Here is a 13,991-nt window from a genome sequence, read left to right as displayed (position 1 = left end):
TTGCTGTAACAATTTAAGAAAATTAAAGCTCTTATGCATTCAATACATCTAATCATAGTTATTCCTGCTTTATGGAAATTGTAATACAACTGATATGAAAACTCTCCCAATTATCCTCACCTCTTCAGCCAATCCATACAAACATCAGAGAGGAAAGGATGACAGATGTCTTTGTGTGTTACACTTTCAGATTCTAACCCCACTTAATTTTCCCAGATACGCTATTTGTGGATCACACCACAAATCATGCCCTTTCTAATTTCTAGATAACTTTTAGTCAGTCCAGAGATCAAATAGAAAGTGCTACTGGGGAAATATTGACTTTGTATAACAGCCAATTTACGCATGGCAAGTTCCGACAAACAGAATGAAGTAAATGATCTGATCATTTTCATTTACATCTTGGCAGGAAAATAAATATTTGCCAGAATATCAGACAAGATAGCTTGCTTTTCTTCTAATAGTGCAATTGAATCATTTTGTTTTCAGCTAAGAAGGCGAGTGGGACCTCAGTTTAATGTTTCATTTGAAAGATGTCACCTCTGATAGTGCAGTATTTTCTCTATACTGCACTGAAGAACTAGATTAGAGTACATATGCAAGTGTTTGGAATGGAGCTTAAGCCTATGACTTTCTGGCGTGAATTTTCAAGCAGTCATAGAACATAGAATATTACAGCGCAGAACAGACCCTTCGGCCCACGATGTTGTGCCGACCAATTAAAAAAGCAATAACCCTCTAACCTAAACCAATCCCTTTCCATCCATAAACCTATCCACGGATCTCTTAAACGCCCCCAAACTAGGCGCATCTACAACTGCAGCAGGCAGGGCATTCCAATCCCTCACCACCCTCAAAGAGGATCTCTATAAAAGCTGGAAGAATCCAGAAGGCCTCCACCTGAACCTAGTCTCCACCATTTTCACAGGGAGAGCAAGAATAGGGGTGGGTTATAATGCACACATTTGTTCATATAAATCAGCAGCTGCCTCCAATCAAGTGTTGCTTGATAGCACTGCTTATGATCCATTCCATCACTTTACTGATGATTCCAAGGCACAAAGCTGATTTTGCTAGCAAAACGGGGCCAGTATGATTGTGCGGTATGAGAAACCAGGCGCAAACCCGATTTTTTGCTTCTCACATAGTCTTACCGGCTCACTGCACTGATTGACCAGCAAAGTGATCTGATAAGATCACTCCCGTTATCTTTAAGGTATGACTCCTTGAATATGATAATGTCAGGCTGTTGCTTGACAAGTCTGTGAGACAGCTCTCCCAATTTTGTCACAAGCCTCCAGTTGTTAGTAAGGAGAACTTTAGAGGGTCAATAGGAGTCACGTTTGACCTCTGCCCCGTTATGGTCATTCTCCCACAATCATGCCTATGAAGCTCCCTATCTCTGGACTCATTAGTCATAGAAGTCCCTGGGCTGCATGTTGTTGTGCATTCATGTTCCAGACTGGATTCTTTGGGGTTTGTCTATTCTCCCAAAGTAAGCTACCTAAACTGCAGTCTATTAAAACCTTAATTTCTTTATTTACAGCTATTATGTAGTACTATGTCTGCACAAGGTTGAAACTTCTCTTCTCTCCAGATCTCTGTTACTCAATCATATAATGTTACATCATCATTATATCAGTATTGTGTTTCTGATGTTAACTTCTTATGCTACACTGTATTCAACTGTTGCGTCAATTTCCAAATCTGGGCCTCAAACTGGTATGGCTTATTCTACTGGGTGAAACATTTCACAAACCATGAAACGGATTTTACATCATTCATTTCCTTTCCCACTCACTCTGTCCTCTCTAGTTAAACATATTCTCTGCCCCCATTCATTACATTCTGCTCACACTCCGTTAATTGACATTGATGCAATGATGTGGCTACACCCATTTATGCCTCTTGCATTCTGGTTTCTCATATCCCTTTGTGAGATTATGCATTTATATATTCACTGCCACTCGCTGTCACTAATCTTACTCTCGAGTTCCACCTTCTCTAACTTCAGTTGACTAATTTTTTTCCTCTTGTTTCTGGCCTAGTGCTTATATATCAGATGCTGCATGGCATTCATTACTGATAGCCTGGCAAAAGGACCTTCTATCCTTTTGCCAGTCTTTTCCACTAGATTCACACCTTCGTTACCTCCTTACTCCAAGTTCTTACACCTTCATTTTATTGGTGAAACAACTAGTCACTAATTCTCTCATGTTCTTATTGGATTTAGCCACTGTGTCTCTCATTCAGTCTCCTGTCTGACGCATCAAAATTGTAGCTGATTTTACCTCTTTCTTAAAGTCAGAGAACGAGAATTACACAATGTCACACTAAATCCAACACCTTTATTAAGAATTAATACAATTAAATCATACAGTTAATCCTCCCCCACATGTGGTCAGTCTAAGATGGGGGCAGTACTATGGCACAGAGGTGAGCACTGTTGCCTCACAGCACCAGGACCCAGGTTCAATTCCCAGCTTAGGTCACTGCCTCTGTGGAGTTTGTACATTCTCTCCATGTCTGCATGGGTTTCCTCTGGGTGCTCTGGTTGCCTCCCACAATTCAAAGATGTGTGGGTAACCAATCAGGACTTATGGAATGTTCTCATGAACATATATCTGTAAAATCAGAAAGCCAGAACTTTGAATAATCTCAGAATTACTAGTGAGTGTATAAAATAATCAAGAAGGAATCAGGAATAAAAGTGAGATGTAAAAAAAGGAGGAAAAAGAAAAAGAACTGCAGAGCAAAGAGCAAGAAAAAAGTACTTTAAAATAGTTTGGATGGAAATCAATTCAGTGCAATGAGATACCATGGAGATACCAGAGGTGGCAGAGTCAGAAGCAGAGAGAGGTGAAGTATTCAACTTGACTCATTCTGGTGCCAAAATGGAGACACGCCAGTCTGGAGTTGAAAAAAGTGAAGAAGATACTAATCTTTCCACAATTAGAATGGCCAACTAGGGCAGGAGGGGGAGAATGACTGCAAAGAAGGAAAATATGAATTTAGCCACTCCACATTGTTGCTAAGAAGATTCTCTAGGACTCCTAAAATAAGATGATATAGGTAGACTTGTGTTTCATAACAGGGAAATAATATTCTTGCATTTCGACCCTCCATTCTTCCTAATGGAGAAAAAATTGAATGTGATGCATCATGCTGTTAATTGCAATACAGAACTAATTTTCCAGCAGTTCTACTAACTGTGGCCATGCCTATAAGATGGACTGCATATTGTAGCTGTTCAGTTCTGTTTAGGCAAATTCCTGGCTACTACAGTCAAAAGAAATGTTACATGAAATAGATAGAGATGTGATGAATAAAGGTAAAATACTGTGGATGTTGAAAATACTGTGGATGTTGGAAATCTGAAATGCATAAAACAGAATGGAAAGGGAAAAGCAGAGTTAATGATTTGAGTCAAATATGACTCTTCAGCAGATGGAGACTGATAGGTCATAAATCAAGGTAATCACTTGATGAAGTCGTTACAGATGATTAGGAGAAATGGAAAGAAATTCTCAAACATATACTAAATGTAATTTTTCAAAGAGACCAAAGATTAATTTTCTATGGCATATGCTCCAAGCTGGGTGAGAAGTCCAATGGAAATTTCTTACATTTTATGGGATTGTTAGCCAAGTATAATCATATTTTGGGTAACAAGATTGATGAGGAAATAAAAGGCACACAAAAAAAAATCTTTTAAGTACATTACTTGTCATCTGAGGTACAAAATAAATTTATTTAATTATGCACTAAGCACGTGGTGAAAACAATCCTGGATGAGATTAGAGGGGCCAAGTGCTCTTCAATAATTTGCAATATAACACCAGATAGTGCATTCAAAGAACAGATAGCATTACAGATCAGATATATTCATTAAGTAATTACAGAATATCTTGTGATTTGTGAATATTTTTATGCTTCTGGGACCTTACCAAGAAGACTCAGAAGGAATTGGTGAGATGATTCAAAAGACCGCAGCTGAATAGAGTTCAAATTTTTCCATAGGAAGACTAAAGTAGCAGGAAAATCTGAACTCCAGCGGCACTTCTTTTAGACAGAATCCACAGTCACTTTTTATTCCATTTGTACAGCATACCTTGAAGACCATTGACAACCTATTATAGAGAAGGTGATAATGCAAGCACAGATTATCAAGACAAGCCTGTGAAAGATCAGTTCTGAAAAATATTTTCTTGGTTGCAAATAGTGACAAATTTCCAGCTAGAATATAAATGATTGGGTTTGTCTATCAGACCTGGAGATGCCACTACTTTTAGTGATCAGCATTAATTGCATGTACCTTATATAATTCTGATTTGATTTGCTTTGATTTATTATTGTCACACGTATGACTATCATATGTATGACTGTGCCATAGCTTTCACATGTATTAACATACAGTGAAAAGTATTGTTTCTTGCATGCTATACAAAGCATGCCATCCATAGAGAAGGAAACGAGAGAATGCGGAATGTAGTGTGACAGTCATAGCTAGGGTGTAGAGAAAGATTTAGTTAGTGTGAGGTAAGTCCATTCAAAAGTCTGACAGCAGCAGGAAGAAGCTGTTCTTGAGTCAGTTGGTACATGATGGATGGACCATCGGGTACGTGATGTGGATGTTACTAGGGGGCATAAATATAAGGTTCATGGCTGGAGATATAGCAGGGATGTCCGAGGTAGATTCTTTACTCAGAGAGTGGTTGGGGTGTGGTAGTGTCTTTTGTGATAGTGGAATCAGACACTTTAGGAAGTTTCAAGCAGTTATTGGATAGGCATATGGAGCACTCCAGGATTATTAGGGAGGGGATAGCTTGATCTTGGGTTTGAACATAGCTTGGCGCAACATTGAGGGCTGAAGGGCCTGTACTGTGCTGTAATGTTCTATGTTTCTGTGTGATTTCAGGCTTTTGTATCTTTTTGCCGATGGAAGAAGGTGGAAGAGAGAATGTCCAGGGTGCGTGGTGTCCTTAATTATGCTGGCTGTTTTACCAAGACAGTGGGAAGTGTAGACAGAGTCAATGGATGAGAGGCTGGTTTGTGTGATGAATTGGGCTACATTCATGATCTTTTGTAGTTCCTTGTGGTCTTGGGCAGAGCAGGATTCTCTGCATTTTATTAAAGAAAATATGGTGCATTTGTCAGGAGAATTTGCTAGTTTCCATCATGTCTGTGTTTTAATTTTCTTTTTAAGAAGACTTTGAGAATAGATTCTGTTTGCTTTGCAGTTTGTTTTACGTGATGTAAAATACAATTTGTTGCTTGAGTGTGATTATACTTTCTGTCCTACCACTAACTAGTTGCTGACAACTTAATCTGAGCTTTACTCCCTCTGTTTTAATCGTTTTACCACATTATGCTGTGTTCCTATTCCGTTAACAGTCTATGTCCCCTCCTCCTGCCAAATTAGTTTAAACTCCTCCCAGCAGAACTAGCAAACCTGTCTGCAAGGATGTTAGTCCCGCTTTGATTCAGATGTAGACTGTCCCACTCGTACAGGTCCCACCTTTCCCAGAAATCTAAAACTCTCCCTCCTGCACAAACTCCTATACCACACATTCATCTGTGCTATTCTCCTATTTCTGTGCTGGCAGGAGTAATCCAGAGATTACAACTGAGTGGTCCTGCTTTTTAGTCTACTACCTAACTCCCTGAATTCTTGATGCAAGATCTCATCCCTGTTTCTATCTATGTCAATGGTACCATCATATACCATAACTTCTGCCATCACCTTTCCTCCTCAGGATGCACTACAGTTCAGTGACATCCCAGACTTGGCACCAGGGAGGCAACACACCATCCTAGAGTCGTATTGACAGTCACAGTAGTGCCTATCTGTTCCCCTGACCTAGAATCTCCTATTAATTTTGTTGTTCTTCTCTGTCTTTCTTCCTGTACAGACAAGACTGCTTGTGGTGCCAGAAGCTTGGCTCTATCAGCACTCCCTGAGGGTACCAATGCCCTTATCAGCCCCCAAAATGGAATACCAATTTGAGAGGGACTGCTGAACTACCTGCCTGTTGCTCTTAGACTGCCTAGTGGTCATCCATTTCTTTCTTTACTCAAGTTGCTTTAGCTGCAGTGTGGCCACCACTCTAAATGTGCTATCCACAAATGTTCTCAGACTCGTGTATGTTCCAGAGTGTCCCCAGCTACCGTTCTAGTTCTGAAACGCAAGTTTCCAGGAGCTGTAGCCGGACACACTTCCTGCACACATGCTGGTCCTGAGCACTGGAAATGTGCGTGGCTCCCCACATACAGCAGGAGGAGCAAACCACAGCTTGAGCTCTCCTACCGGCTAAACTCTTTAATTTACTCACCAATCAACTGCTCCCATAGTCCGTCACTTTCTGAAATCTGTACATCCCCATCTACTGCCAATTTACCCTGCTGCTGCCGCCAAAAAGGTATGTCCATCAAATGAAGAAATCAATAAATAAAATTATTGCCACTTCATTTTGTAAATAATTTGCATGAAGTTTCTGTTCAGACCTTTTCTCTAACCTGTTTAATGAACTATGCATATTTAACTATTTGGCAGCATCTCGGTTCAGGCAGAAAGATCATTTACAGTGTTCCTTGTTTTGTCATGGCCTTGCCGCTCCCTATCTCTGTGTTATCCTCTAGTCCCACAATCCTTGGGATATCTAATGTGCTTCTTTAATTCTGGTATCTTTTTCATCCCCAATTGTATTTGCACCACCATTCGTGACTATACATTCAGTTGCCTAACCTCCAGCTTTATACTATCTCTACACCTCATCACCTCTCTACTTTATTTGCCTCCTTTGAGACACTGCTCAAAGCATACCTCTTTGACCAAGCTTTTGATCATCTGATCTAATAGCTGTTTACAAGGCTTGTTATAAGATACTTGATCTTATAACATTCCTTTGAAGAGCCTTGGAATGATTAATTATATTAAAGGCATTATATAAATCTAAGTTGTTGTTCAACATGTGAAGATGTACCATTGGGTAATATGGGTCAGTCAAGAACTAACAAGATTTAATAGCTTAGCAATCCTTGCCAATGAAATTGATCTAACATTGGTTTACTTGCTGAGCTGAAACTCAATCTTTCAAAAAGTTTTTAGACTATATCAATTGAAAATTTCAAAATTAAGATTGACAGATTTCTTTTCAGCAAGGACATTAAGAATTGCAGAATCACAAATATACAATAGATGAAATACAAATCAGCTATGAACAAACACAATGGTGGAACAAGCTCTAGGGGCTGAACTTCTAAGTTCTCCCAAGAATTCCTAAAACATTACAAATTTAAAAGCTTAAAATAAGGTTTTCAAAAATGTGAAAATTTATCTTTATTCTTCCATTTTCTTTACTTCATGTTTTATTATCATTGATGAGTTGCATCATAAATTCCTCTGTCGCAGTTTGGTACAAGTGTACCAACTACTCAGATAAAGGCAAAATACTGCAGATGCTGGAGCTCTGATGAAGGGTCACCCAGACTCGAAATATTGGCTCTACTCTCCAGATGCTATCAGACCTGCTGAGATTTTCCACCATTTTCTGTTCTTCTACCAACTACTCATTGCAACACACCACCTCAACACTGGTTACACCTGCAAAATTTTTAACATTCTCAGTTCTGATTGGAACATAGGAATTAGGAGCAGAAGAAGGCAATTCAGTCCTTTGTGCCTGCTCCGCCATTCAATCAGATCATGGTTGATCTCTCCCTGGTCTCAAATCCATCTCTCTCTCTGTTCCCCATAGCCCTTCAACCTATTTTTAAAATCAGAAATATATCTATCTCCTTCTTGAAACCATTTAATGATTCAGACTCCATTGCCCTATGGGGCAGCAAGTTCCACAAATTCATTGCCCTCTGCAAGAAGTAGTTCTTCCTTATCTCAGTTTTAAATCTACCGCCTCTCAGCCTATACTTGTGATTGATGTCTGAGTGCTCCTTTTTTTTAATGCCATGATTAACTGTTGAACAGTAAAGGCAGATGTCAAAACAGCTGCACAGCAAAAGATAGATGGATGGATGGACGGATGGAAGGGATGGACAGACAGAAGGAATGGAGAGATGGACAGATGGAGGGACGAACGGATGGATGGACAGACGGATGGACAGATGAATGGGTAGGTGAGTGGGTGGGTGGATGGACAGATGGAAGGACGGACAGGTGGACGGATAGACCAACAGATAGCTAGATATGTATTTTCCCTATGAACGTGAAGTAGGATTGGGATGGGCATGAGCTGTGATCTGTGGGTGAGTTGTGACCTGTTGGTAATCTGTCAGTGAGATGTGATCTGTGGATGAGCTGTGATCTGTGGCGTGAGCTGTGATCCATTGGTGATCTGTAATGAACTGTAACCTGTGGGTGAGCTGTGTGATCTGTGGCTGAACTGCGATCTGTCAGTGAACTGTGTGATCTGTGCATGGGCTGTGTGATCTATGGGTGAGCTGTGATTTGCAGTGAGCTGTGATCTGTGGTGAGCTGTGATCTGTGGGTGAGCTGTGTGATGTTGATGAGCTGTGTGATCTGTGGGTGAGCTTGTGATCTGTGGGTCTGTAACCTGTGGGTGAGCTGTGATCTCTGGGTGAGCTATGATGTGTGGGTGGGCTGTGTGATCTGTCAATGAGCTGTGTGATCTGTGGGTAAGCTGTGATGTGTGGGTTAACTGTGTGATGTGTGAGTGAGCTGTGATTTGTGGGTGAGCTGTGTGATGTGTAGGTGAGCTGTGCAGTCTATAGTGAGTTGTAACCTGTGGGTGAGCTGCGTGATCTGTGGCTGAGCTGTGATGTGTGGCTGAGCTGTATGATCTGTGGGTGAACCGTAACCTGTGGATGAGCTGTGAAGCGTGGGTGAGCTGTGATGTGGGTGAGCTGTGCAGTCTATGGGTGAGCTGTAACCTATGTGTGAGCTGTGATGTGTGGGTGAGTTGTAACCTATGAGTGAGCTTTGTAACCTATGGGTGAGCTGGAATGTGTGGATGAGCTGTGTGATCTGTGTGTGAGCTGTGTGATCTGTGGGTGAGCTCTGATGTGTGGGTGAGCTGTGTAATTTGTGGGTGAGTTATGTGATCTGTGGGTGAGCTGTGTGATCTGTGAGCAAGCAGTGTGATCTGTGTATGAGCTGTGACGTGTGGCTGAGCTGTATGATCAGTGGGTGAGCTGTGCGGTCTGTGGGTGAGCTGTAACCTGTGGATGAGCTGTGAAGTGTGGGTGAGCTGTGATGTTTGGGTGAGCTGTAATGTGTGGGTGAACTGTGAAGTGTGGGTGAGCTGTGATGTGTGGGTGAGCTGTGTAGTCTATGGGTGAGCTGTAACCTGTGTGTGAACTGTGATGTGTGGGTGAGTTGTAACCTATGAGTGAACTGTGTGATCTGTGGGTGAGCTGTGATGTGTGGGTGAGCTGTGTGTGAATGAGCTGGAATGTGTGGGTTAGCTGGGATGTGTGGCTGAGCTGTATGATCTGTGGGTGAGCTGTGCGGTCTCTGGATGAACTGTAACCTGTGGGTGAGCTGTAATGTGTGGGTGAGCTGTGAAGTGTGGATGAGCTGTAATGTGTGGGTGAACTGTGATGTGTGAGTGAACTGTGCATCTATGGGTGAGCTGTAACCTGTGTGTGAGCTGTGATGTGTGGGTGAGCTGTATGATCTGTGGGTGAGCTGTGTGATCTGTGGGTGAGCTGTGTGATCTGTGGGTGAGCTGTATGATCTGTGGGTGAGCTGTATGATCTATGGGTGAGCTGGGATGTGTGGGTGAGCTGTAACCTGTGGGTGAGCTGGGATGTGTGGGTGAGCTGTAACCTGTGGGTGGGCTGTGCGGTCTATGGGTGAGCTGTGATGTGTAGGTGAGCTGTGTGATCTGTGGGTGAGCTGTGATGTGTGGGTGAGCTGTGTAATGTGTGGTTGAGCAGTGTGATCTGTGGATGAGCTGTGATGTGTGGGAGGGCTATATTATGATGTGGAGATGCCGGCGTTGGACTGGGGTAAACACAGTAAGAAGTCTCACAACACCAGGTTAAGTACAACAGGTTTATTTGGTAGCAAATGCCGCTAGCTTTCAGGACTTTGCCCCTTCATCAGGTGTGGGAAGTTCTGATCACAAACCTTTATATGCCCTGTTTGTGATCAGAACTCCCCACTCACCTGACGAAGGGGTAAAGGCCCGCAAGCTAGTGGCGTTTGCTACCAAATAAACTTGTTGGACTTTAACCTGGTGCTGTGAGACTTCTTACTGGGCTATCTTATGTCAGTGAGCTGTGATGTGTGTGTGAGCTGTGTGCTCTGTCAGTGAGCTGTGTTGTGTGGGTGAGCTGAGTGAGCTTTAAGGTGTGGGTAGTTTGTGTTATGTCAGTGAGCTGTGCCAGGCTAGATGGACCTTTTCCGTTTCGCAACCTCACCACACGGACACCCCCAACTTCTGAGAAGCACCTGCGGTGCTGGGAGGAAGCAGCCAATCAAAGAACTGGAAGGGGAGTTGGGGGGCGCGAGGGATCTCGCGAGGCGTGGCGCGTGCGCGTGAGCAGAGAGGTTGAGCGAGAGAGGGAGCGGAGAGAGAGAGAGTGCGGGATGAAAGAGGAGAAAGAGAACAAGGGGCGAGAGCGGCGAGTGGAGATTCAGTTCAGAGACAGAGAGGAAGGGGAGAAACGGAAAGAGAAAGATGAGAAAAAGGAGGTGCTCACTAAGGTGTGGGGGCCGCGGGTTGCCGGCTTTCTGCCCTCAAGCACGAAAAACCGTTTTTATGTTGCGGGGCGGGGGCTGGGGTGTTTGGGGGGGGGCGTTCGGAGAGCGTTGTGGGGTTTCCATGGTGACGGGAGAGTTAAAATGATCAAGCGGGCGGTGATTGACAGCCGCCTCGAGCGCTGGGACCGCACGCGCCGCTGTACCGTCCCCCCTCAATGCTGTTGTTCGTTCCGCGTGCTTTGCACAACCTGCTCATTGAGAGTCACTTCATCATCAACCATTATCATCACTGTGCGTGATCCACATCCATATTCCACACAGCTGGGGCAGAAATTTTCCAACGAACCCCATACAGAAACGGGCATTGGTCCTTTTCATGGCTAAACTGGCTTCACTTCACCACCATCATCATCTGGAACAAGATAAATGTGCATTTTTGCGCTTATGTTTCTGTGATCGTAAATCGGATGACATGGGGACGGGTTCAGTTTATTTTTTTGATTCAGTGCGGTGAAATTCCCTGCCCCCCTCCCCCAAAGAGAAAAACAGCTTCTGCAACCACGATCCCGTAGTCTCACATCGCATGCCGCTGTCATTTTGTTAGCAATCCGTTCATTGTGCAGATAAGAACATCCTATTTCTTTATTGCATTTTTTTACCGATTTTTTTAAGACTGACGCGGATTGGATGGGCCTCCTAAGCTATAAATATTAAAATGTTTCTAAAGGTACGCTTATTTGCTGAAGATGTCACGTTTTGTGCGTAACGTTAAATTTTACTAATTATATGTAGACAAAGGCATGTTGCTTATTAATATTGCGTGATTTATAAATTTATAGAATGGCAGGCTAATTGTTGCAGATGGACAAGTGAGCACTGAGCAAGAAATAAATGGAGCTTGTAACAGAAGCATTGTAATGATTACCAGGAACTTGAATCTGCATAGCGACTGAACCGATCAAATCGGCAAAGGTGGTATGAAAGATGAATTTGTGGCACACTTTTGTGACAGTTTCCTGGAGCAATATGTCATGAGCAAACTAAGGTAAAGCTGTCTTAGATCTGGTATTGTGCAGTGAGACAGAGTTAATTCGTAATCTAGTAGTAACAAATCTGCTGGGGGTAAAAAGTAATCATTATACAGTCGAATTCCATATTAAGTTTGAAAGCAACGTACTCCAGTTTCGGACAAGAACGTTAAATTTAAAGTCAATTACATTGATATGAAGGAAGAGCAGTATAAAGTTGATTGGATAGATAGACTAAAATGATAAATTAAACAAAGGTAACTACAAAGACAGGAGGGAGGAGCTGACCAGAGTTGATTGGAAGGGGAGCCTAGCAGGGAAGACAGTGGAACAGCAATGGTAGGAATTTTTGACAGTTATTTGGGAGGCCTAACAGAAATTCATCCCAAGGAGGAGGAAACATGCTAAGGAGAGGATTAGGCATCCGTGGCTGATGAGCGAAGTCAAGGATAACATAAAAGCAAAAGAAAAAGCACACAAGTGGCATGGATTAGTGGGAAACCAGAGGATTGGGAAGCCTTTAAAAGCAAGCAGAGGACAACTAAAAAAAGCAGTAAGGGGGGAGAAGATGAAATACGACTGTAAGCTAACTAGTAATATAAAAGAAGATAAGAGTATTTTTCAGTACATAAAAGGTAAGAGAGAGGCAAAAATAGCCATTACATGAGGCTGGGGAAGTAATAATAGGAAACAAAGCAATGACAGATGAGAATAGTTACTTTGCATCAGTCTTCATGGTGGAAGATACCAGGAAAGTCAGGGGGCACAGGTGAGTGTAGTGGCCATCACTAAGGAGAAGGTTCTGGGAAGCTGAAAGGTCTGAAGGTGGATTAGTCACCAGGTCCGGATGGACTACATCCCTGGTTCTAAAAGAGATAGCTGAGGACATTGTGGAGGCATCGGTGGTGATCTTGCAGGAATCACTGGAGGCAGGGAGGGTCCCAGAAGACTATGAAATAGCGAATGTAACACCGCTGTTTAAGAAGGGAGGGATGATGTGGAGATGCTGGCGTTGGACTGGGGTAAACACAGTAAGAAGTCCCACAACACCAGGTTAAAATCCAACCAGTTTATTTGATAGTAAACCCACAAAAGCTTTCAGGGTTTGTCCCTTTGTCAGGTGAGTGGAGAGTACTGGTCTCAAACACAGCATATAAAAGGCACACATTATATGCTCTGTTTGAGACCTGATGAAGGGGCAAAACCCGAAAGCTTTTGTGGGTTTATTATCAAATAAACTGGTTGGAATTTAACCTGGTGTTGTGAGACTTCTTACTAAGAAGGGAGGGAGACAGCAGACGGGCAATTCTTGGGTGGTAGGCCTGACTTTGATCATTTGCAAGATTTTTGAGTCCATTATTAAAGACTAATATCGCAGAGTACTTGGAAGTGTATGATAAAATAGGACTGAGTCAGCACGACTTCATCAAGGGAAGGTCATGAATGACAAATCTGTTAAGAGTTCTTTGAGGAGGTAACAAGGAAGTTAGATAAAGGAAAGCCAGTGGACATGATTTATTTGGATTTCCACAAGGCCTCTGACAAGGTGCCACATAGGAGACTGTTAAATAAGTGTCCATGGGGATAAGGGTAAGGTCCTGGCATGGATAGAGGATTGGCTGACTGGCAGAAAAGAGAGTGGGGATAACGGGGTCCTTCTCAGGATGGCAGCCAATGACTAATGGTGTGCTTCAGGAGTCAATGCTGGGACCAAAACTTTTCACAAAATGCATTAATGATTTGGAGGAAGGAACTGAAGGCACTGTTGCTAAGTTTGCAGATGATACAAATATATATAGAGGGACAGGTAGTATTGAGGAAGCAGGGGGACTGCAGAATGATTTGGACAGAATTGGGAAGTGGGCAGAGAAGTGGCAGATGGAATACAATATGGAAAAGTGAGATTATGCAATTTGAAAGGAGAAATGGAGACATTGACTCTTTTCTAAATGGGAAAATGCTTAGAAAGTCAGAGGAACTTGAGAGTGATTGTTCAAGATTCACTTAAGGTTAGCATGCAGGTTCAGAAAGGAAAATGTAATGTTAGCATTCATGTCGAGAGGGCTACTAGAATACAATGTATGTATTTCTGAGGCTGTATAAGGCTCTGGTCAGATCCCATTTGGAATATTGTGAGTGGTTTTGGGTCCCATATCTAAGGAAGGATGTGCTGGCCTTGGAAAAGGTCCAGAGGAGATTCACAAGAACAATCTCTGGAATGAAAAGCTTGTTGAATGAGAAATGGTTGAGAACCCTGGGGCTGTAATAGTTGGAGTTTA

At 42.6% G+C, this 13,991-nt stretch overlaps 1 protein-coding gene across 8 annotated transcripts in view; it reads left to right on the top strand.

Moving 5' to 3' along the window:
• Positions 1-10,544: 10,544 nt before the first annotated feature.
• The window catches only part of upf3a (UPF3A regulator of nonsense mediated mRNA decay), a 111,840-nt gene continuing 108,393 nt past the window's right edge, over positions 10,545-13,991 (top strand). For 6 of the 8 annotated variants that reach the window (XM_080197210.1, XM_080197211.1, XM_080197207.1 and 3 more), the window contains exon 1: positions 10,545-10,687. In XM_080197210.1, the coding sequence (XP_080053336.1) occupies positions 10,571-10,687 (117 nt within the window). In that variant the 5' untranslated portion in view covers positions 10,545-10,570. Of the gene's footprint in view, positions 10,688-10,932; positions 11,412-13,991 lie in introns of those variants that run through there. The other 2 variants (XM_080197206.1, XM_080197208.1) reach the window with 2 other exon arrangements.

This window comes from Carcharhinus amblyrhynchos, chromosome 10, assembly GCF_965287045.1.
Source record: "Carcharhinus amblyrhynchos chromosome 10, sCarAmb.v2.hapA, whole genome shotgun sequence".
Taxonomy (NCBI): domain Eukaryota; kingdom Metazoa; phylum Chordata; class Chondrichthyes; order Carcharhiniformes; family Carcharhinidae; genus Carcharhinus; species Carcharhinus amblyrhynchos.
The sequence above is the reverse complement of the archived record's forward strand: the minus strand, read 5'-3'. Positions and strand labels throughout refer to the sequence as shown.